The 25687-nt window shown below is 44.1% G+C and overlaps 1 protein-coding gene and 1 long non-coding RNA gene across 2 annotated transcripts; both read left to right on the top strand.

The window, feature by feature from the left end:
* Nucleotides 1-9976: 9976 nt before the first annotated feature.
* On the top strand, nt 9977-10923 carry LOC123728666 (uncharacterized). The gene is made up of 3 exons (XM_045700601.1): nt 9977-10043; nt 10256-10575; nt 10702-10923. Exons 1-3 carry the CDS (start codon nt 9977-9979, stop codon nt 10921-10923), a joined length of 609 nt encoding a protein of 202 aa, XP_045556557.1.
* Nucleotides 10924-13485: 2562 nt separating this feature from the next.
* On the top strand, nt 13486-17692 carry LOC106596604 (uncharacterized). The gene is made up of 4 exons (XR_001326720.2): nt 13486-13578; nt 15138-15162; nt 15381-15497; nt 16366-17692. It is a non-coding gene; the product is annotated as an uncharacterized lncRNA (long non-coding RNA).
* Nucleotides 17693-25687: the final 7995 nt, after the last annotated feature.

Here is a 25687-nt window from a genome sequence, read left to right as displayed (position 1 = left end):
TGCTCTGTGAGGGAGGAGGTCAGGGTAGTGATCTAGAGACAGACAGACAGATAGACAGACAGACAGACAGACAGACAGACAGACAGACAGACAGACAGACAGACAGACAGACAGACAGACAGACAGACAGACAGACAGACAGACAGACAGACAGACAGACAGACAGACAGACAGACAGACAGACAGACAGACAGACAGACAGACAGACAGACAGACAGACAGACAGACAGACAGACAGATAAGAAAAAGTAATAACAGCTTAGTCAATATCATACAGCACAGTAACACCACCATGAATACAATTCCACTCGCTGTTTTCCTCCTCTAAACGCTACTTGATGAACTTGAATAAGATTTTGGACTGATATTGGATCTAATAGTCAAATTGATGGAAATGCTGCTAGTATTCATGAACATATGAACATTTATGAACCCACCACCTCCTGTTCCCCTTATCCTACAGTCGTGGAGAAACCAACTTTTAGTGTTCAGAGATAAAACTTCAGTTCTGACTGGAGTGGAAGGTGGTATGGAGTCTTCAGAGGGGTAAGGATAATTAGGAGTCTGAAACTAGGGGATTTGGTGGTCAATATAATTACTGAGGATAATAGCAGACAATTTTGCCACTTCTTTTTGCCATGCGCTTCAATTTAAGCCTACTAGAAAGTGTGTACCCTCAGGCCTGGAGGGAAGCAAAAGTCATTCCTACCTATGGGAGATTGTGCAGTACTACATAGAGCCATGACTACATTAAACTCTATTCCACATCAAGTAACTGATGCAAGCAGTAGAATTTGATTTAAAAAACATATAGCGGGGACTGTGAAGAGACATAGGCACAGACACATGCACACACACAATAACATACGCACTATACACACACGTACACATGGATTTTGTGTGTGGTGAGCAGAGGCCTGAAGGCACACACTTAATGTGCTCTGAATGTATTGTGATGTTTTTAAAATGTTAAAAACTGCCTTTATTTTGCTGGACCCTGGGAGGTGTAGCTGCTGCCGTGGCAACAGCTAATGGGGATCCATAATAAACACAAATACAAAATAACATTCTGGGCTTCTGAGTAATGATAATTTTTAACACTAATGTTGCCTGTAATCATCAACATTTTGTAGAGAGTGGCCTGGGGTGGTTTAGCTATAATCATCAACATTTTGTAGAGAGTGGCCTGGGGTGGTTTAGTTATAATCATCAACATTTTGTAGAGAGTGGCCTGGGGTGGTTTAGCTGTAATCATCAACATTTTGTAGAGAGTGGCCTGGGGTGGTTTAGCTAATCATCAACATTTTGTAGAGAGTGGCCTGGGGTGGTTTAGCTGTAATCATCAACATTTTGTAGAGAGTGTCCTGGGGTGGTTTAGCTATAATCATCAACATTTTGTAGAGAGTGGCCTGGGGTGGTTTAGCTGTAATCATCAACATTTTGTAGAGAGTGGCCTGGGGTGGTTTAGTTATAATCATCAACATTTTGTAGAGAGTGTCCTGGGGTGGTTTAGCTATAATCATCAACATTTTGTAGAGAGTGGCCTGGGGTGGTTTAGCTGTAATCATCAACATTTTGTAGAGAGTGGCCTGGGGTGGTTTAGCTATAATCATCAACATTTTGTAGAGAGTGGCCTGGGGTGGTTTAGCTAATCATCAACATTTTGTAGAGAGTAGCCTGGGGTGGTTTAGCTATAATCATCAACATTTTGTAGAGAGTGGCCTGGGGTGGTTTAGCTGTAATCATCAACATTTTGTAGAGAGTGGCCTGGGGTGGTTTAGCTATAATCATCAACATTTTGTAGAGAGTGGCCTGGGGTGGTTTAGCTATAATCATCAACATTTTGTAGAGAGTGGCCTGTGGTGGTTTAGCTATAATCATCAACATTTTGTAGAGTGTGGCCTGGGGTGGTTTAGCTATAATCATCAACATTTTGTAGAGAGTGGCCTGGGGTGGTTTAGTTATAATCATCAACATTTTGTAGAGAGTGGCCTGGGGTGGTTTAGCTGTAATCATCAACATTTTGTAGTTAGTGGCCTGGGGTGGTTTATCTATAATCATCAACATTTTGTAGAGAGTGTCCTGGGGTGGTTTAGCTATAATCATCAACATTTTGTAGAGAGTGGCCTGGGGTGGTTTATCTATAATCATCAACATTTTGTAGAGAGTGGCCTGGGGTGGTTTATCTATAATCATCAACATTTTGTAGAGAGTGGCCTGGGGTGGTTTAGCTATAATCATCAACATTTTGTAGAGAGTGTCCTGGGGTGGTTTAGCTATAATCATCAACATTTTGTAGAGAGTGTCCTGGGGTGGTTTAGCTATAATCATCAACATTTTGTAGAGTGGCCTGGGGTGGTTTAGCTGTAATCATGAACATTTTGTAGAGAGTGGCCTGGGGTGGTTTAGTTGTAATCATCAACATTTTGTAGAGAGTGGCCTGGGGTGGTTTAACTGTAATCATCAACATTTTGTAGAGAGTGGCCTGGGGTGGTTTAGCTATAATCATCAACATTTTGTAGAGTGGCCTGGGGTGGTTTAGCTGTAATCATCAACATTTTGTAGAGAGTGGCCTGGGGTGGTTTAGTTGTAATCATCAACATTTTGTAGAGAGTGGCCTGGGGTGGTTTAACTGTAATCATCAACATTTTGTAGAGAGTGGCCTGGGGTGGTTTAGCTATAATCATCAACATTTTGTAGAGAGTGTCCTGGGGTGGTTTAGCTATAATCATCAACATTTTGTAGAGAGTGGCCTGGGGTGGTTTAGCTATAATCATCAACATTTTGTAGAGAGTGGCCTGGGGTGGTTTAGCTATAATCATCAACATTTTGTAGAGAGTGGCCTGGGGTGGTTTAGCTATAATCATCAACATTCTGTAGAGAGTGGCCTGGGGTGGTTTAGTTATACTCATCAACATTTTGTAGAGAGTGGCCTGGGGTGGTTTAGCTGTAATCATCAACATTTTGTAGAGAGTGGCCTGGGGTGGTTTAGCTATAATCATCAACATTTTGTAGAGAGTGGCCTGGGGTGGTTTAGTTATAATCATCAACATTTTGTAGAGAGTGTCCTGGGGTGGTTTAGCTATAATCATCAACATTTTGTAGAGAGTGGCCTGGGGTGGTTTAGCTATAATCATCAACATTTTGTAGAGAGTGGCCTGGGGTGGTTTAGCTGTAATCATCAACATTTTGTAGAGAGTGGCCTGGGGTGGTCTAGCTATAATCATCAACATTTTGTAGAGTGGCCTGGGGTGGTTTAGCTATAATCATCAACATTTTGTAGAGAGTGGCCTGGGGTGGTTTAGCTATAATCATCAACATTTTGTAGAGAGTGTCCTGGGGTTGTTTAGCTGTAATCATCAACATTTTGTAGAGAGTGGCCTGGGGTGGTTTAGCTATAATCATCAACATTTTGTAGAGAGTGTCCTGGGGTTGTTTAGCTGTAATCATCAACATTTTGTAGAGAGTGGCCTGGGGTGGTTTAGCTATAATCATCAACATTTTGTAGAGAGTGGCCTGGGGTGGTTTAGTTATAATCATCAACATTTTGTAGAGAGTGGCCTGGGGTGGTTTAGCTATAATCATCAACATTTTGTAGAGAGTGGCCTGGGGTGGTTTAGCTATAATCATCAACATTTTGTAGAGAGTGGCCTGGGGTGGTTTAGCTATAATCATCAACATTTTGTAGAGAGTGGCCTGGGGTGGTTTATCTATAATCATCAACATTTTGTAGAGAGTGGCCTGGGGTGGTTTAGCTATAATCATCAACATTTTGTAGAGAGTGGCCTGGGGTGGTTTATCTATAATCATCAACATTTTGTAGAGAGTGGCCTGGGGTGGTCTAGCTATAATCATCAACATTTTGTAGAGAGTGGCCTGGGGTGGTTTAGCTATAATCATCAACATTTTGTAGAGAGTGGCCTGGGGTTGTTTAGCTATAATCATCAACATTTTGTAGAGAGTGTCCTGGGGTGGTTTAGCTATAATCATCAACATTTTGTAGAGAGTGGCCTGGGGTGGTTTAGCTATAATCATCAACATTTTGTAGAGAGTGGCCTGGGGTGGTTTAGCTATAATCATCAACATTTTGTAGAGAGTGGCCTGGGGTGGTTTAGCTGTAATCATCAACATTTTGTAGAGAGTGGCCTGGGGTGGTTTAGTTATAATCATCAACATTTTGTAGAGAGTGTCCTGGGGTGGTTTAGCTGTAATCATCAACATTTTGTAGAGAGTGGCCTGGGGTGGTTTAGCTATAATCATCAACATTTTGTAGAGAGTGGCCTGGGGTGGTTTAGCTATAATCATCAACATTTTGTAGAGTGGCCTGGGGTGGATTAGTTGTAATCATCAACATTTTGTAGAGAGTGGCCTGGGGTGGTTTAGCTGTAATCATCAACATTTTGTAGAGAGTGGCCTGGGGTGGTTTAGCTGTAATCATCAACATTTTGTAGAGAGTGGCCTGGGGTGGTTTCGCTATAATCATCAACATTTTGTAGAGAGTGGCCTGGGGTGGTTTAGCTATAATCATCAACATTTTGTAGAGAGTGGCCTGGGGTGGTTTAGCTGTAATCATCAACATTTTGTAGAGAGTGTCCTGGGGTGGTTTAGCTATAATCATCAACATTTTGTAGAGAGTGGCCTGGGGTTGTTTCGCTATAATCATCAACATTTTGTAGAGAGTGGCCTGGGGAGGTTTAGCTATAATCATCAACATTTTGTAGAGAGTGGCCTGGGGTGGTTTAGTTGTAATCATCAACATTTTGTAGAGAGTGGCCTGGGGTGGTTTAGCTATAATCATCAACATTTTGTAGAGAGTGGCCTGGGGTGGTTTAGTTGTAATCATCAACATTTTGTAGAGAGTGGCCTGGGGTGGTTTCGCTATAATCATCAACATTTTGTAGAGTGTCTTGGGGTGGTTTAACTGTAATCATCAACATTTTGTAGAGAGTGGCCTGGGGTGGTTTAGCTGTAATCATCAACATTTTGTAGAGAGTGGCCTGGGGTGGTTTAGCTATAATCATCAACATTTTGTAGAGAGTGGCCTGGGGTGGTTTAGCTATAATCATCAACATTTTGTAGAGAGTGGCCTGGGGTGGTTTAGTTGTAATCATCAACATTTTGTAGAGAGTGGCCTGGGGTGGTTTCGCTATAATCATCAACATTTTGTAGAGTGTCTTGGGGTGGTTTAACTGTAATCATCAACATTTTGTAGAGAGTGGCCTGGGGTGGTTTAGCTGTAATCATCAACATTTTGTAGAGAGTGGCCTGGGGTGGTTTAGCTATAATCATCAACATTTTGTAGAGAGTGGCCTGGGGTGGTTTAGTTATAATCATCAACATTTTGTAGAGAGTGTCCTGGGGTGGTTTAGCTGTAATCATCAACATTTTGTAGAGAGTGGCCTGGGGTGGTTTAGCTATAATCATCAACATTTTGTAGAGAGTGGCCTGGGGTGGTTTAGCTATAATCATCAACATTTTGTAGAGAGTGGCCTGGGGTGGTTTAGCTGTAATCATCAACATTTTGTAGAGAGTGGCCTGGGGTGGTTTAGTTGTAATCATCAACATTTTGTAGAGAGTAGCCTGGGGTGGTTTAGCTGTAATCATCAACATTTTGTAGAGAGTGGCCTGGGGTGGTTTAACTGTAATCACCAACTATTGTGTGTGTGTGTGTGTGTGTGTGTGTGTGTGTGTGTGTGTGTGTGTGTGTGTGTGTGTGTGTGTGTGTGTGTGTGTGTGTGTGTGTGTGTGTGTGTGTGTGTGTGTGTGTGTGTGTGTGTGTGTGTGTGATGGGGTAAGAGATTTGTACTAAGCTAATGAGATCAACAGTAAATACAACAGGTTGTAACTGTAGGAGTTGTTTTGGTTTATGTTTCATGTAATGTGTTGTGTATATGTTGTCTGTCAAGGGTAATTTTAGCTTGTTTGTACACTAGAGGGTGTAATATGTTGGGGTCAATAAAGGGGACAACAGTAACGTTTGGAAAGCTAATTCTTGTGGATGCATTATGGACGGCTCTCTCCTGTGCCAATGGCTTTTCATAGGTAATTGCCACTACAGCAACTTTAACATAACACTACACTTACTTTTGGGAACTTATTTGGTTTCTCTACCTCCTGAAAGTTTAAGATTGCAGTGATTGGTGAAGAATTCCCCATGGAATACACAATTAGTGCTTGAAGATCAAATACTGAGGAAGTGTCACGTCCTGGCCAGTATAAGGTTAATTGTTTTGTAGTTTGGTCAGGACGTGGCAGAGGGTATTTGTTTTATGTGGTTCGGGGTGGTGTGTTTGTGTAAAGGGTGTTTGATTTAGTATTTCCGGGTTTTTGGTTGATGGTCTATGTGTTTGTATTCTATGGTTAGTCTGGTGTGTGTGTTTCTATGTTTGGTTAATTGGGGTTGGGACTCTCAGTTAAAGGCAGGTGTTGTCTATCTGCCTTTGATTGAGAGTCCCATATATTAGGTTGTGTTTGTGTGTGTGATTTGTGGGTGATTGTTCTGTGCTTAGCCGTGTGCCTAGTCAGACTGTTATTGTCGTTCGTTCGTTTTTCGTGTTTGTTATTTTGTATGTTCATTTTGAGAGTAATTAAAAATCAAGATGAGCATTCACGTACCTGCTGCGTTTTGGTCCTCATTCACCGACGACAACCGTGACAGAATCACCCACCACTCAAGGACCAAGCAGCAGAAGAAGGAGCAGAGGGACTTCGAGTTGGACTGGCGGGAGAAATGGACCTGGGAGGAAGTTCTGGACGGGGCCGGACCTTGGCACCAGGCTGGGGATTATCGACGCCCGCAGTGGGAAATTGAGGCAGCCAAGGCAGAGAGGCGGTGGTAGAGGCCATGGACGCGCTGAAGGAGAAGCACGAGAGGCACCCCCAATAATTTTTTTGGGGGGGGCACACGGGTAGTTTGGCTAGGCGTAAGAAGAGCCGGAAGCCAGCTATCCGTGGTTATATGGAGGAGCGTATGGGGTGGAGAGCGCTATGTTTCACTGAGGAGCGCACTATCTCACCCATACGCACGCACAGTCCGGTGCGCGTTATTCCAGCCCCTCGCAGGTGCCGTGCTAGAGCGGGCATCCAGCCTGGTAGGAGGATGCCTGCGCAGCGCATCTGGTCGCCGGTACGCCTCCGAGGACCAGGCTACCCAACTCCCGCTCTACGCACGGCTACCATCAGGCCCCTGCACAGCCCAGTCTGCCCTGTACGAGCACCCCGCTCGTACAGGGCTACTAGTTCCATCCAGCCAAGACGGGTTGTGCAGGAGGTAAGATCGAGACCGACTGTGCGCCTCCATAGCCCTGGGTTTCCAGCTCCTGTCTCTCGTGCGGACCCGGAAGTGCGTCAACCCAGTCCAACTCGTCCTGTTCCTGCTCCCCGCACTAGCCTGGAGGTGCGTGTACATAATCTGGTAAGCCCAGTACCAGCACCACGCACCAGGCTACAAGTGCGTCAACCCAGCCACGCCAGTCAACAGTCACCAGAGCTGCCCGCCAGTCAACAGTCGTCACCAGAGCTGCCCGCCAGTCAACAGTCGTCACCAGAGCTGCCCGCCAGTCAACAGTCGTCACCAGAGCTGCCCGCCAGTCAACAGTCGTCACCAGAGCTGCCCGCCAGTCAACAGTCGTCACCAGAGCTGCCCGCCAGTCAACAGTCGTCACCAGAGCTGCCCGCCAGTCAACAGTCGTCACCAGAGCTGCCCGCCAGTCAACAGTCGTCACCAGAGCTGCCCGCCAGTCAACAGTCGTCACCAGAGCTGCCCGCCAGTCAACAGTCGTCACCAGAGCTGCCCGCCAGTCAACAGTCGTCACCAGAGCTGCCCGCCAGTCAACAGTCGTCACCAGAGCTGCCCGCCAGTCAACAGTCGTCACCAGAGCTGCCCGCCAGTCAACAGTCGTCACCAGAGCTGCCCGCCAGTCAACAGTCGTCACCAGAGCTGCCCGCCACTCAACAGTCGTCAGAGCTGCCCGCCACTCAACAGTCGTCAGAGCTGCCCGCCAGTCAACAGTCGTCAGAGCTGCCCGCCAGTCAACAGTCGTCAGAGCTGCCCGCCAGTCAACAGTCGTCAGAGCTGCCCGCCTGTCAACAGTCGCCAGAGAGGTCGGACTGCGCTGAACTGCCGGAGTGGCCGGACTGCGCTGAACTGCCGGAGTGGCCGGACTGCCCTGAACGTCCCGAGTGGCCGGACTGCCCTGAACGTCCCGAGTGGCCGGACTGCCCTGAACGTCCCGAGTGGCCGGACTGCCCTGAACGTCCCGAGTGGCCGGACTGCCCTGAACGTCCCGAGTGGCCGGACTGCCCTGAACGTCCCGAGTGGCCGGACTGCCCTGAACGTCCCGAGTGGCCGGACTGCCCTGAACGTCCCGAGTGGCCGGACTGCCCTGAACATCCCGAGTGGCCGGACTGCCCAGACTGCCCCGAGTGGCCGGACTGCCCAGACTGCCCCGAGTGGCCGGACTGCCCCGAGTGGCCGGACTGCCCAGACTGCCCCGAGTGGCCGGACTGCCCAGACTGCCCCGAGTGGCCGGACTGCCCAGACTGCCCCGAGTGGCCGGACTGCCCAGACTGCCCCGAGTTGCCGGACTGCCCAGACTGTCCCGAGCTGCCGGACTGCCCAGACTGTCCCGAGCTGCCAGACTGCCCTGAGCCGGAGCCACCTCCAGAAATAGGTGGGTTGGGGAGGGGGGGTGTAGCACAGTGCCGTCATTGACGGCAGCCACCCTCCCTTCCCTCCCTTTAGAAAAGGGGAATTTTTTTTGGTGTTGCTTGGGGTTATTTTTTGTTAAGGTGCTTCTGGGGTAGCACCTTTAAGGGGGGGGGTACTGTCACGTCCTGGCCAGTATAAGGTTAATTGTTTTGTAGTTTGGTCAGGATGTGGCAGAGGGTATTTGTTTTATGTGGTTCGGGGTGGTGTGTTTGTGTAAAGGGTGTTTGATTTAGTATTTCCGGGTTTTTGGTTGATGGTCTATGTGTTTGTATTCTATGGTTAGTCTGGTGTGTGTGTTTCTATGTTTGGTTAATTGGGGTTGGGACTCTCAGTTGAAGGCAGGTGTTGTCTATCTGCCTTTGATTGAGAGTCCCATATATTAGGTTGTGTTTGTGTGTGTGATTTGTGGGTGATTGTTCCGTGCTTAGCCGTGTGCCTAGTCAGACTGTTATTGTCGTTCGTTCGTTTTTCGTGTTTGTTATTTTGTATGTTCATTTTGAGAGTAATTAAAAATCAAGATGAGCATTCACGTACCTGCTGCGTTTTGGTCCTCATTCACCGACGACAACCGTGACAGGAAGTGAAGTTGTACTGATAATAATTAGAAGTATAATTTCTCAGTGAAACCCTGTTTTGAATCCAGTGTCTCTTATGGGCTGCATGTCTGTCTGCCTGTCTGGACAATTGTTCCTAGATGCAGTTTGTTGATATTTGAAGTTGTGTCTTGACTGCTGACATTACGGATGGAATCAGCCTGTTTAGAATGCTTTACATTGTTCAGAATTGCTCTTGTAGACTCCTGATCTACCAGACTGTTCAGGGTTTTCAGTCGTTAACAAACATTACCATCTCTGGATCAATTATACTGTCTCCACTGGACCTAACTAGTACAGTGAGTATGTTTGACAGGGGATTATCACTGGTGGAACATTTTAAAAAATATAGTCTTCTGTTGAAATAGAAACACCATAATGTGTTACATTTCTGTCAGTGAATGTTATGTGAAATAGAGTCAGTGAGTCAAGTTAATGTTAAGGGATGGATGTGTTTAGAAAAAAATGTTTCTTCTCCTTAAAAGATCTCTACAGAACATTCCACGTATAGTTTCTCACCTACATCTACATGAATCAAAGCACGTCATGTCCCCCAAGAAGATAGGTTTATCAATTTCCTCCTGTGTGATGAGCCTCTCTCTCCAGAATACAACTAAGAGCTGCAGCTTATGGTGAACCATCTTTACAGGGAGACAATCTAACAAGGTGAAACATGGAAGTCCAACCAGCTTGTGATGGCAGCGATTCAAGTGATGACAGTATGGAATTACACCCTCTGAGTGAGTAAGATTTTTTTCATGTAAGTTTTAAAAAATGAACACATTTTATTGACTATCTCTTAATTACTTCTGGACTGTAATGCAAGATCTATTGACACTTGTACCCTTCTGAAAGCACAATGTAACATTTCGTTTTAAATTTAACTGGGATTTATAACAGGTCTTTTTGTGATCTTTATTAATTACTGTCTAACTACACCCCTTGTTTGCAGTGTCTTCTTCTGACCTGCCAATCAAACTAGTTGAAAATATCACAATATTCAAAAACCTTCTTGATGAAAGAATAAATGATCTGCAAGCAAACGTGAATGAGCTTTGTGAGATAGCTGATCATTTTGAAGCTATGCACCGGGAAACCACCATAGGTAGTCTGTCTGGTAGTGTTATTGGATCAGTTGGAGGAATCACCGCTATAGTGGATACCATCCTGGCTCCCTTCACTCTGGGTGCCTCCCTGATCATCACTGGGGTGGGTGTTGGGGTGTCTGTCGCTGGTGGAGTCACTGGTGCTGTGTCTAACATTACTGACATGGCAAGTACATCCACAGATTGACTGACCATTGACAGAATTGTGAAAGAAATCCAGGTGAAGATGGAACCAACTGTGGAAAACCTAGATAATATCAATTTGAGTTTCAAGTCTCTACCCACATTTCAGAAAGATGCTGCATTTAAGGCAGGAAGATGTTCAACCAATTTTGCACCAGAACTAGTCCGCATTATTTGGTTTGCAACAATTGGCAAAGGGGCTGCCCAGGCGTCTAGAACTGTGCGAGTGGCAGGTGCATTGTCAGGGGTTCTCTCTGGCCTATTTCTTGCTATGGAAATTTTCTTCATCGCCAAAGAATCCATGGAAATCCATCAAATTAATCAGCATTAAAGTGAAGCGAATCAGCACCGAAGTGAACCAACAAAGTCTGACACACTGAAATTCATTGCGTGTCGGTCAGGGAAACAGCTGAACGTTATCAACAGACAATAGATGCATTTAAACCTTGAGAATAGAACTTGACAAATAAATGACAGTAATAAAGTCTACATTCATCCACTTGTTCTTTTTGTACCACAATATGTTAAGTGCTTCTATGTGAATTGTGGGACATTTACTCTGTAATACTTTTAATTTATTCAAAATTCATAAGCAGCATTGACAGGGGTGATCTCTTAGTTCTTGACATAATCTCATTGTCAAGGATACCAATAAGCTCAGTGAAATGGATAAGTTTGTTCAGAAAGTCATGGAAATGTCTGATAAGTATGAGCAGATCATTTTTGGGGAATTGATAAGAAATCAAATCAAATTTTATTTGTCACATGTGCTGAAAACTACATGTGTAGACCTTACCGTAAAATTCTTACCTACAGGCCCTTATTGTAAAAAAAAAAGTAATTATGAAAACATTTGCTAAGTAAACTAAAAGTAAAAAACTAACACAATAAAATAACAATAATGAGGTTATATACAAGGGGTACCGGTACCGAGTCAATGTGCAGGGATACAGGTTAGTCAAGGTAATATGTACATTTTGGTAGGGGTAAAGGGACTATGCATAGATAATAAACAGAGACTAGCAGGAGCATATGTGAAGGAATGTGAATGTATGAATAAATATTAATAATACAGGGGTTAATACAAATAGTCCTGGTAGCCATTTGGTTAACTGTTCAGGAGTCTTATGGCTTGGGAGGTAGAAGCTGTTCACAAGCCTTTTGGTCCTAGACTTGGCCCTCCGGTACAGCTTGCCGTGCGGTAGCAGAGAGAACAGTCTATGACTTGGCTGGCTGGAGTCTTTGACAATTATTAGTGCCTTCCTCTGACACCGCCTGGAATAGTGGTCCTGGACGGCAGGAAGCTTGGCCCCAGTGATGTACTGGGCTGTACACACTACCCTCTGTAGCGCCTTGTGTTCAGATGCCGAGCAGTTGCCATACCAAGCGGTGATGCAACCAGTCAAGATGCTCTCAATGGTGCAGCTGTAGAACCTTTTTAGAATTTGAGGACCCATGCCAAGTCTCCTGAGGTGCAATAGGTGTTGTCGTGCCGTCTTCACGATTGTCTTGGTGTGTTTGGACCATGATAGTTTCTTAGTGATGTGGTCACCAAGGAACTTGAAGCCTTGACCCATTCCTCTACAGCCCTGTTGATGTAAATGGGTGTGTGCTCAGCCCTCCTTTCCTGTAGTTCAAGATCAGCTCCTTTGTCTTGCTCATGTTGAGGGAGAGGTTGTTGTCCTTGCACCACACTGCCAGCTCTCTGACCTCCATATAGGCTGTCTCATCATTGTCGGAGATCAGGCCTACCACCATTGTGTCATGGTAAACTTAATGATGGTGTTGGAGTTGTGCTTGGCCACGCAGTCATGGGTGATCAGAGAGTACAGGAGGGGACTAAGCGCGCACCCCTGAGTGGCCCCCGTGTTTAGGATCAGCGTCTCAGTTGTGTTGTTGCCTACCCTTACCACCTGGGGGTGGCCCATCAGGAAGTCCAGGATTGTGTTATGGGGTACTACAGTATTGTTGTCCCTCTTCTGTTATGGGGTACTACAGTATTGTTGTCCCTCTGTGGTGTTATGGGGTACTACAGTAATGATGTCCCTCTGTGGTGTTATGGGGTACTACAGTATTGATGTCCCTCTGTGGTGTTATGGGGTACTACAGTATTGCTGTCCCTCTATGGGGTTTTACTGTATTGCTGTCCTTCTATGGTGTTATGGGGTACTACAGTATTGCTGTCATTCTGTGGTGTTATTGGGTACTTCAGTATTGTTGTCCCTCTATGGTTTTATGGGGTACTACAGTATTTGGTGGAACTGTCCCTCTGTGGTGTTATGGGGTACTACAGTATGTGGTGATATTGTCCCTCTATGGTGTTATGGGATGGTACTGTCCCTCTGTGGTGTTATGGGGTACTACAGTATGTGGTGATATTGTCCCTCTATGGTGTTATGGGATGGTACTGTCCCTCTGTGGTGTTATGGGATACTACAGTATTTGGTGGTAGAGTGTGGACCTTGTTATCAAGTCAAGTGAACAGGTGAATTAATATGACAGGTGAATTAAGCAGATTGTTTTTGCTTTTTTCCCACACATCCCTATTCTGTTAAATGTTAAAAAAAAATATGATTCTCACAATAACATGCATTTGCGTAAACATGTCTTTGACTGCATTTATCTATGACTGAAATCAAGCAATGAATATTGTTGACATTACACCGTGATCAAGTTACTTTGACTCCTAACATCACAGTCATGGGTCAGACCAGTAAATGGTAATGTTTAACTACTGTACTAAAATCCTCACAGTGTAGCAGTAAACACAGGTGCTTTCTGGTACCTGCATGGACAATGTCTCAAGTGAACATTGATACACTCAGTCATCATTAAGTCATAAAATAACTCCTTATCAATGATGGACCTTGATTTGTGATTGGACACAACTGTTGTTTTTATTTTCAGAATCCAGAATCTCCAACACAGTCAAGTTGTTACTCCTCTGGATAACCCATTGTACCTCCACTGCACCTAACTAAACACTGTGAGTATGAAATGATTTCCACTGGTGTAGTTGTAGGAAATGTAAATTGTTCTGTTCTAATGTTGCATTAATATAGAACTATTCATGAAAATGTGTGTGTATGTAAGAGTGTATATGTCATACTGTGCCAGGCCACACCTGTTACTGTGCTACTTGGTGGACAGCTATGGCCTCTTTCATCAACATGTCTGTAGAAAATGTTTATATTTACAGCGAATTTGATGTGAGATGTATTATTATATATCATGTTGAGTTCAGCTCATGAATCAATTTATAGTCTTCAAGAATCAATGAGGTTGACATTTTAGTCATTTAGCAGATGCTCTTATCCAGAGTATCTTACAGCAGTGAGAGCATACATTTGCATACTTTTTTCATACTTGACATCAAATATGCACGATGATGCATACATACATACATACATATGATATAATATGTACTGCGTGACTACTTGACTGTGTGTTTACACCAACAAATCAGTCTGTAATTTACCTCTTCAAATTATTTAATATAGTAGTAAAATTGTCTGACATTTGATCCTGATACAGATAGAAAAAGTAAAAAATGACTACAAAACCCATCTCTATCTATCTGGCATTGGGAGTCATCACACCTTCTGAGCAATTATATTGTATTTTTTCTACTGTATTTGCAATATTTATTGTAATTACTTTGCGAACACTTAAAGACGTCCTCCAGCTATTTTGGAATGTTTACTGTTGAAAAGTGATACAGTAAAGTACACACACTAAAGAGTAAAAAAATATGTGTTTTGACACAAACTTCATTAGAGGAGTTGATCTGATGGGAATCTGTGATGTCATTGGCCTCCCCTGTGCATGAGGAACAATAGAGGAGCACTACACTCTTAGAAAAAAAGGTGCTATCTAGAACCAAAAAGGGTTCCTCGGCTCTCCCCATAGGAGAAGCCTTTGAATAAACCCTTTTGGTTCCAGGTAGAACCCTTTTGGTTCCAGGTAGAACCCTTTTGGTTCCAGGTAGAACCCTTTTGGTTCTAGGTAGAACCCTTTTGGTTCCAGGTAGAACCCTTTTGGGTTCCATATAAAAGCCTTTCCACAGAGGGTTCTACATGGAACCAAAAAGGGTGCTCCAGAACCCTTTTGGAACCCTTTTTTCTAAGAGCGTAGACAACAAAAGAGGAAAGACCCCCACTTGTGCCATGTCATGACTTACCCGGACCACCTATTGGGCCTTTTGTTAAGTAAATCTGGTGATAAATGAGGTGAAAAGGAGACTCGAGTGTCACTTAAAGGGGCCATCTGCAGTTGCTACATACATTTTTGGACATATAAATTAATGATATGTACCCATTGATTTTTGAAGAATATAACTTATAAATGCATAATGTGCTGATTGGTGCTTTAACAATATGTATAACATTGTGTTCAGACATTTATAAACTTGTTACAGGATTGTATATTACAATTGAAAAGCATATACAAAATGTATAATAATACCAAAAGTAAAGGTTTGAATTATCCCTTAAGTAATAATGTAACAAGTATTTCCATTTAATTAATCAGAATGTTCTCCCATAGTCTCATCATTTTGGCTTCTTTGAAGGTAAGACCAATCGAAGATACTGTGATTATATGAAAATTATGAACATTGATTAAATGTATTTAATGTGTTAATTGTACAAGTGAATTGTAGGTGTCTGTCATATTTCCTCAACTATCTACATATTCTAAAACACTTCAAATGAGACTGAGAGAATAGATTAATACTTTAACACAGTTTTTGTTTCTCTTTATGAATCACTGTCTACCTACATCCTCCAGTGGGATTGAAGTCTTCCTCTGCTCTGAAAACCCCAACTCCAAGCATGGAAACGAGAACTCAGTCAGACAGTCATGATAAGGATTCAAGTGATGACAGTATGGATTCACCACCTTTTAGTGAGTAAGATTGTATGGAATAAAAAATAAATAAAATAGCTTCAAGGACGCTTAAGCCCACAGCAATAGAATTTTATAGTATCACAATTCTGTGGACATCTCTTAAAAATATTATTGGACTATGCTTAAACTGAATTAAAAGAACACTAAAATAAAATAATGGGAAATGATTAAGTGTAATCCAGTATTATGTGCATGCAATACTAAAACCTTTACAATGGCAAGGCCAATGGCCAGGTTTAATTCATAATGAACACATTGTTCAACTCATCTTTACCTAAAATCCACATTAAAGTCGCAACGATTAGACACAGATGAAGTGTAGTCCTACGCTTACGCCAAGAATGAATTTCACTTTAAATCAAGAAATATAATAGTTTTGTTTTAGTTGAAATTATTAGAAATATTCCTTTATAATGCTTCAGCCTCATAAAAAAAAACAATAAAATATAGGTGTGATCCAGTTTTAAAGCTTGTTTTGCCGGAGCAGGGATGAACACATTTTCCAACACTATCTACTGTAATCTTTACAGTGGTGTAACATATGAAGTTAAGCAATGGTTAATTAGATTGGACAGATTAGTACAAGAAATCTGGCTATTACTGTGGTGGGATTTCTTTGTGGATACGTATCAGTGTAACACTGGGCTACCATTGCATGTCTGGTATATTTAATCAGGTTTGACAGATAAGTTACTCTTTTAGATTTTTTCTTGATCTGGGTGAGTGTGTTCTTTCTATGAATAACTGTCTGACTATGGCTGGGATTTAATACAAGGTTTTAGAGAAGCGCACTGCCCTTGACTTACGTCATTTGTGCTAAAGCCAACAGTGACAGTGAATGAATGTATGTCTTTTTGTTTTTCAGTGTCTTCATCTGATCCTCCGAATCAAAACCTCGGGTCACTCCATCAAAACATCAGCTCATACAACAGACTCCTTGATGAGACTAAAAATGATCTGAAAACATTGGCAGATGAATTTACAATGATAGCTGAAAAGATCAAATTGGAGAAAAATAAAAGAGGGTCTCCTTACAAGAGCAAGGAGGCTATTGCAGTATATACGGCTGGGGGAGTGTGCGCAGGAGTGGGATGCTTGCTTGCCCCCTTCACAGGGTTTTTCTCTGTTGCCGGTGCAGGGGTGGGCATCACGTTGTCTATTTTGGCTGCTGTTATTTTATACTTTAGAAGAATTATTAGTGACGTCACAAACCAAGAGACCTTGGCGGATTATGAGAAAAAGTTCTTGGCCAAGAGTGGACCAATTGTGGATCATCTGTATTGTATCGATGAAGATATTAAAGAATTTGTTAGAATGTCCTCCATGTCCCCAGCTGGAGATGAGCCACATCAGTTTAAGAGTGCATCTGAACTGAGTGCTAGAATTCTTAGTGAAGCAGTAGACTTGAAAAGGGAGTTATCTGTCTTCTCAGGTATTGTTAGTGTTATCTTTGGTGATGTCAGAGAGATCGGCAGTGGCCGTGATATTGGTTCAGAGTTTATGACAAGTATCAAGAAATCATCTGAATTGTGTCAGGAGACTATAAGCAAATGTGAAAAGATGAGAGAAGAACTTGAAAACATGTCTGATTCATGAGGAACAAAGTACAAATGAATAATTAGTTAAAATAAACCAATTAGTTGCAATAAATCATTATCATTACCTGGCATGATCTTGGGCATCATCCAGATCGCTGAAAACAATGATATTGAAAGAGAGATCCCTGGGAGAATAGAGATTCAGCTAGGCTCAGTCAGAAAACTATAGATGACTTTGGAACAACGACAAGAGAAAAATAATGTTAGAAATAGAAGAATATTCTGAAATTGGGTTTAGATTTTGTTTACTCAGCTTATCTCCCCTCCATCATACAGTGTATTATGTTACCCTAAGGATAGTGTAAATAATTCAGCATATTAATGTTTAAAAAAATCTATTTTGTAAAATGTACTGTGCGTGATGTTATATGAGTAACACATTGCAAGGTAACATTTAATTTTACATTGTTGTTAAATGTATTGAAGTGTATGAAAATGTACAGTTAGCTTGAACTAACTTTTGTAAAATACACATGACGCTTGAGTGACAAGTGAACTTCAAGTGAACTTTTAAATGAATTTATTTTGAGAAAATATATGTACAGTCAACTTGAACTAAAGAAAAATAAAATAAATACATATTTGTTTAACAAATACCTGCTTTCAATTTTACATTTCCATCACTCTTTGAAATATGTGTAACATTGTAGCCTTATTAGGGTAAGGTTTGGGATATTAGGGCATAGCTGTAGGATTTCTTTGCTGGAATGTACTATGGCTTGTTCCAATAGCACCACAGGACCTAGATCAAGACTAGCCTGACTGAAGTACGTTCCACATGACTACACATAAAGGCTGGTGTTAGCAAGACTGGTTGATTCGATTTAACACTCCACATGTAAATGTACACTATGTACATGTAGGTTTAGGAAAACATAATGTTCTCTGAAAATATCAGCGATCCCCCAACAGTCAGAGTAAATTGAGATTCTTGGAGATTCACATGATATCCTGCAAGGGGAATATTATATGGAATGTCGAGAGAAATGGACATGGGAAGAAATTCTGGACGGGGCTGGACCTTGGCACCAGGCTGGGGAATACCGTCACCCACGTGAGGAAATAGAGGCAGCCAAGGCGGAGAGGCGTCAGTACGAGGCCTTGTACGCGCTGAGGGAGAAGCACGAGAGGCACCCCCAAGAAATGTTTTGGGGGGGGTCACACGGGTAAATTGGCTGGGCCAAGGGTGAGCCCTAAGCCAGCTCCCCATGCTTATATGGAGGATCGTATGGAGTGGAGGGCGCCGAGTTTTGCAGAAGTGACCACGATCTCGCCCATACGCACGCACAGTCCAGTGCGAGTTATCCCAGCCCCTCGCAAATGCCGTGCTAGAGTGGGCATCCAGCCTGGTAGGAGGATGCCTGCGCAGCGCATCTGGTCACCGGTGCGCCTCCTAGGACCAGGCTACCCTACGCCCGCTCTACGCACGGCAACCATCCGGCCCCTTCACAGCCCAGTTCGCCCTGTACCAGCACTCCGCTCATACAGGGCTACTAGTTCCATCCAGCCAGGACAGGTTGTGCCGGAGGTGCGATCAAGACAGCCTGTGCACCTCCATGGCCCGGTGTTTCCAGTTCCTGCTTCTCGTGCTGACCCTGAGGTGCGAACCCCTAGTCTGGCACGTCCAGTACCAGCACCACGCATCAAGCTTCCAGGGAGTCCGCCCAGTCCTACTCAGCCTGTTCCCGCTCCTCGCACTAGCCCTGAGGTGCGTGTCCCCAAACTGGCACTTCCAGTACCAGCACCACGCATCAGGCTTCTAGTGCGTAAACCCAGTCCTACTCGGCTGGTTCCTGCTCCCCGCATTAGTCCTGAGGTGCGTGTCCCCAGGCTGGTACCTTCACTACCAGCCCCACGCATCAGGCTTTCAGTGCGTCAGCCCAGCCTCGAGCTTCCGACGACAGTGCTTCGTCCAGAGTGTCCGGCAACAGTGCCCCGTCCAGAGGGTCCGGAGACAGTGCCCCGTCCAGAGTATCCGACAACAGTGCCCCGTCCAGAGTATTCGGCAACAATCCCCCGTCCAGAGTATCTGACAACAGTACCCCGTCCTGAGTATCCGGTAAGAGTGTCAAGCCCGGAACCAAGGGAGACGGCCCACTGTGCAGAACCGAGTGAGACGGTCCACAGTTCGGAGAGGTGTGAATGGGTCTACAGTCCGGAACCGAGCAAGACGGCCTACAGTCCGGAACCTAACGAGAGGGCCTACGGTCCGGAACAGAGTGAGTCTGCCTACAGCTCGGAACCGGATGAGTCTGCCTACGGTCCGGAACCGAGCGAGTCTGCCTACAGTCCGGAGCCGAAGGAGTCTGCCTACAGCTCGGAACCGAAGGAGTCTGCTTATGGTCCGAAACAGAGTGAGTCTGCCTACAGTCTGGATCTTCTGGAGTCGGCCCACAGTCCGGAGACATTCTACAGCCCTGAACATTCTGCAGGGGTGGACTGGTCAGGGGGTGGCTGTAGACTAGAACCTGAGCCACCTCCAGTATAGGTGGGTTGGGGAGGGGGGGTGTAGCACAGCCACCCTCCCTTCCCTCCCTTTAGTTAGGGGTTATTATTATTTTTTTTTAAGGTGCATACGGTGTCCGCACCTTTGGGGGGGGGGGTAATGTCACGTCCTGACCAGTATTAGGGATTATTTGTATTGTAGTTTGGTCAGGACGTGGCAGAGGGTATTTGTTTTATGTGATCCGGGGGTTATGTGTAGTGTAGAGGGGTGTTATATTTATGTGTTCCGGGGTTTGGGTGTATGTTTTGGTTTTCTAGGGTTTTCTGGTTTGTGTATTTCTTTGTTGTCTGTGTGGCTCTCGATCAGGAACAGCTGTACTTCGTTGTTCCTGATTGAGAGTCATATATTAGGAGCTTGTTTTCACCTGGGTTTTTGTGGGTAGTTGATTTTGCACTGCTGTGATATAGCCTGTAGAACAGTCGGTTTGTCCTTCGTTATTTTCTTGTTTTTCCGTCTTTTCATTATTTTATCAATTATGATGTTGAGCACGCAACCCGCTGCCCCTTGGTCTTCTCTACAGTACGACAACCGTGACAGTAACACCACACACCCACACACAAAATATGTGACTACCGCACAAATCACTTTCCATGCCCCTCATCACATTACAATATGTTTTTAAGTAAAACTAACACCAAGTTACACTGAACGCTGACAAAAATACTAATTTTTATAAATGTCTCATTAAATGCCCTTTTGAAGGACTTGTTGCAATTACAGCAAATTAAAGAATACAGGAGGGATGCTGAAAAACAAACAAAGAAACTCGTAATTTGGAATAGTACAGTTTCCACTCTGATATTTTATATGCATACAGTAGGTGCCTACTCCTTGAGATAGGCTGTGAAAAATATTCTTGTAAACAGTTACCATTTGAATAAAAGGTGGGTTGTAGATCTAGAAAGTTCATATTTACCTACTGAACAGGATCTACTGTACAAACTTAAGTGATAATGCCCGAGAAGCCAGGGTTCGGAGGATATATTGGCACGGGTGTTGTTAGATCCGAGACGAAGTTGAGGCCCGAGATGAAGTCCCCACCCCCTCTAATTTCCTTAATTTTGAGGCTGGAGTCAAATAACTTCTGTGGCACACATCAGCGTCAAATACTTTCTATAGAACAAAGTTCACGTCAGGATAGGCAACCGAAATTAATAATTCATGTCTGTGTGTTAAAAGAAACAGAGGAGGGAGTAGGGCGGCATCTTGCCGGGGGCTTCGCCCAGGGACCCATACAAGGGGGCTTCGCCCAGGGACCCATACAAGGGGGGTTCGCCCAGGACGCTGAAGGGGGGGGTTTCCCAGGGCACCATACAAGCTAGAACCGCCACATACACTTGAAACAAATAGACAAACCGAAAACTGCAGAAAAAAATGCTTTCTGCTACTAAGATCAGTGAAATGTAGGCTATACTGACAACGGAGTGAAGAGCAGAAATCTCAACTAGCAAGCAAGTCACAGCAATGAAGAACTCGAAGGGGGGAGAATTCTGGCAGTGGGGAGATTTTCAGCCAGATTTTCTGCTGGTCGTTCGTTCTATAGGTTTGGTTGCCAGAGACGCAACCCAGTCATTCAGTATTTTTGTTCTGTATCTATGGACGCGACCCAGTCCTAAATGTTCCATTGCCATATTGACTGGCAACGTTTTTATCCCTTGCTTGCTACCCAACTACGGCTAACTTACAATCACGTCAAACAGTGCAGCCAGAATGACACCGAAGTAGCTGAATTTGCATTTGTTTAACTGTTTTCTAATGACGTTTAATTGGATACATCCATAACAATGAGCTAATGATGCGCAATTCCACCTGGCATAGAAAATGTGCTCTCTCGTCAGGACACTGTTGTTCAGAGGAGCTAGACAACAACACAGCTAAAACAATCAATTCAAACTGAAGCTGGAAAGACTTCAAACTAGCTGCACTGCGTTTCGTTTGACCTGTTTTTTATTGATAGTTATTTGTATATATCCATCAAAATTACGCTGATTCATGATTTCGACTGGCTGAGAAACACTGCCTACCTGCCTGTCTTATCCCGACTCCTGACATGTTCATTACTATAGGACAGCTGGAGATTGAATTTTAATATTGAAACAATGTTGCAAATGTCGGAGAGATAGACAGCAAGTTTATTGCAAATCCACAGGCCGGAGCCCTCCTCTGCGCCGATGTCCAGTCCAGGCACGGCGTCCAGTCCCGCTCCAAGGCCGGAGCCTTCCTCTGCGCCGGTGCCCAGTCCAGGCACGGCGACCAACTCAGCTCCATGGCCAGGCCTTCCTCGGCACCGGTGCCCAGTCCGGGTGCGGCGTTCAACCCAGCTCCATGGCCGGACCCGTGGTCTGGGCGGGGGCAAAGTCCCGCACCAGAGCCGCCACCGACGTTAGATGCCCACCCAGACCCTCCCCTATTGAGTCAGGTTTTGCGGCCGGAGTCCACACCTTTGGGGGAGGGGGGGGTACTGTCACGCCCTGACCATAGAGAGCCTTTTATTCTCTATGTTGGTTAGGTCGGGGTGTGACTAGGGTGGGTTATCTAGGTTGTTGTATGTCTATGTTGGCCTGGTATGGTTCCCAATCAGAGGCAGCTGTTTATCGTTGTCTCTGATTGGGGATCATATTTAGGCAGACATTTCCCCACTGTGTTTTGTGGGATCTTAATTTGAGTTAGTGCATGTAGCACCTCTGTCGTTACGGTTAGTTGTTTGTTTCCTCTGTTGTTTTTTTGTAAAGTTTCACACAAATAAAGATGTGGAACTCAGAGCACGCTGCGCCTTGGTCCGTCTCTCTACACAACCGTAACACCCGGTTTTTAAACCTTATCTACAGATATGTATTGTTAATTATAGGTCTATATATTCTGCATTGTCAAGTGCCTGGAAATTAAATGATATTACTTACCGGTACCTTTATTTAACTAGACAAGTCAGTTAAGAACAAATTCTTATTTTCAATGATGGCCTAGGAACAGTGGGTTAACTGCCTTGTTCAGGGGCAGAACGACAGATTTGTACCTTGTCAGCTCGGAGATTCGATCTTGCAATCTTCCAGTTACTAGTCCAACGCTCTAACCACTAACCCCATACAACAATGTTTAAGACTAAACACAAAGATATTTTAAGACATCTGTATTGATAATTGAATGTGTCTGTTTAAGGTGTTGTACTTGTTGGTTCTTACCTCCTACATGATTTGTCACACAGTTTCATCATGATAACATGTGTAACCTAACTAGCACATTATTGATTTGGTTGACTTTCATTGAGGTGACATCATAAAGGTTTTCTGTGATTGTATTGACTAGGTCCTGAGCTCAGTAAGGGGAATTTCCAATGCTGTAGTTTAACTTAAAAGATGTCTATATTATGCTGATATTTTGTAACTTTTGTAATATATTTAGTCGTTTGGGGTGAATAAAAATTACAGTTAGTACAGAATGTGTACTAACGGGGGAGGGGGTGTATGCCTTATGATTAACGATCTCGTGGTGTAATCATAACAACATACAGGAACTCAAGTCCTTTTGTTCACCTGACCTAGAATTCCTTACAATCAAATCCCGACCGCATTATCTACCAAACTAATTATCTTCGATTATAATCACAGCCGTGTATATCAATAGCCAGACGGCATCCCTAGCCGCATCCTCAGAGCATGCGCAAACCAGCTGGCTGGTCTGTTTACGGACATATTCAATCAATCCCTATCCCAGTCTGCTTTTCCCACATGCTTCAAGAGGGAAACCATTGTTCCTGTCCCCAAGAAAGCTAAGGTAACTGAGCTAAACGACTATCACCCCGTAGCATTCACTTCTGTCATCATGAAGTGCTTTGAGAGACTAGTCATGGATCATATCACCTCCACCCTACCTGTTACCCTAGACCCACTTCAGTTTGCTTACCGCCCCAATAGGTCCACAGACGACACAATCACACTGCACACTGCCCTATCCCATCTGGACAAGAGGAATACTTATGTAAGAATGCTGTTCATTGACTACAGCTCAGCATTTAACACCATAGTACCCTCCAAACTCGTCATTAAGCTCGAGACCCTGGGTCTCGACCCCGCCCTTTGCAACTGGGTCCTGGACGTTCTGACGGGCCGCCCCCAGGTGGTGAGGGTAGGAAACAACATCTCCACCCCGCTGATCCTCAACACTGGGGCCCCACAAGGGTGCGTTCTCAGCCCTCTCCTGTACTCCCTGTTCACCTATGACTGCGTGGCCATGCACGCCTCCAACTCAATCATCAAGTTTGCAGACGACACTAAGGTGGTAGGCTTGATTACCAACAATTACGAGACGGCCTACAGGGATGAGGTCAGGGCCCTCGGAGTGTTGTGTCAGGAAAATAACCTCACACTCAACGTCAACAAAACAAAGGAGATGATCGTAGACTTCAGGAAACAGCAGAGGGAGCACCCCCCTATCCACATCGACAGGATAGTAGTGGAGAAGGTGGAAAGTTTTAACTTCCTTGGTTTACACATCGCGGACAAACTGAAATGGTCCACCCACACAGACAGCATGGTGAAGAAGAAATTTGGCTTGTCACCAAAAACACTCACAAACTTTTACAGATGCACAATCGAGAGCATTCTGTCGGGCTGTATCACCGCCTGGTACGGCAACTGCTCCACCCACAACCGTAAGGCTCTCCAGAGGGTTGTGCGGTCTGCACAACGCATCACCGGGGGCAAACTACCTGCCCTCCAGGACACCTACACCACCCGATGTCACAGGAAGGCCAAAAAGATCATCAAGGACAACAGCCACCCGAGCCACTGCCTGTTCACCCCACTATCATCCAGAAGGCGAGGTCAGTACAGGTGCATCAAAGCTGGGACCGAGAGACTGAAAAACAGCTTCTATCTCAAGTCCATCAGACTGTTAAACAGCCATCACTAACATTGAGTGGCTGCTGCCAACATACTGACTCAAATCTCTAGCCACTTTAATAATAATGAATAATTGGATGTAATAAATGTATCACTAGTCACTTTAAACAATGCCACAATGCTCCCTGGGCCACAATGCTCCCTGGGCTTTTTGGCCCAGGGAGCCATACAAGCTAGAACTGCCACTGATAACAGGTTATACAGAGAGAGGAGTTGGGTTTCTCTTGCTATGCCAGGAAGTACTATTGTTCTCTGTAGTAAAATGCAGCGTGTGGTGGGATTTGTGTCGGTCAGCAACGAGGGGAACCACGGCAACATAACAAGTATATGGATAAGTACAGCAGAAGACACCTGATTGGTTGATGTCGTTCTCAAACAAAAACATAGCCTACACACAATATACATTCATACACATGTTTGTACAAGCAATTCCCAATCTCCTCTCTGATGTAAACTCACTCCAATATCCTCTCTGATGTAAACTCACTCCAATGTCATTTTGAATATGACAAATTGGACTAATAAAGAAAAGAACATAGTCAAGATTTCTTCTTGTCTTTTATTACTACTCAGTAATGTTTTAGGTTGTTCATTTTATTACACAGACAAATTAGCCACACAAGTACATTTGATTGTGTTCTGTTATAAAAATGTTGTGAATAATTCATATTATTCTCCCATTTGTTTAGTGCTGTTGCTAAAAAAGTTACACAAGAACTAACACACTGTTGTCTAACTTGAGAGCACACTGAGGCGGTAAACTAACACTTCACTTAATAAAACTAAATGGTCAACAACAAAATAGGAAAATAGTGTATGACTGAAGGAAAAACGAGAGTGAAAAATGAAGTGTATTCTGTAATTGGGTCAAATAACAGTGTGTTCAGTCCATTGGTTAGGATCAGGGCAGTGTTAAGCTTCAATCGTATAAAACTGTTTTTAGCTTTGACTTTGAGTATATGACAAGTCTACAAAACTTCTAAATGTTCTAACTGGCAATCATACAGAGAAGGGTTCCTATAGTATGACTTGATGAGTGTGGACAGTCACCCTCTAGGTTTAGGGTGTAGTGTAAGGGTGTAGGGTTAGGGAGTTGGCAGTGTAGGGGCTGGTTCATTGTTGATTTATAAGAAGGTCCAATGGGACAGGGGATGGGTTCTATCCTATCTTCATCTCACCTCTTAA

Source organism: Salmo salar, chromosome ssa18 (assembly GCF_905237065.1).
Source record: "Salmo salar chromosome ssa18, Ssal_v3.1, whole genome shotgun sequence".
NCBI classification, from domain to species: Eukaryota; Metazoa; Chordata; class Actinopteri; order Salmoniformes; family Salmonidae; genus Salmo; species Salmo salar.
This window is presented reverse-complemented; position numbering and strand designations above follow the sequence as displayed.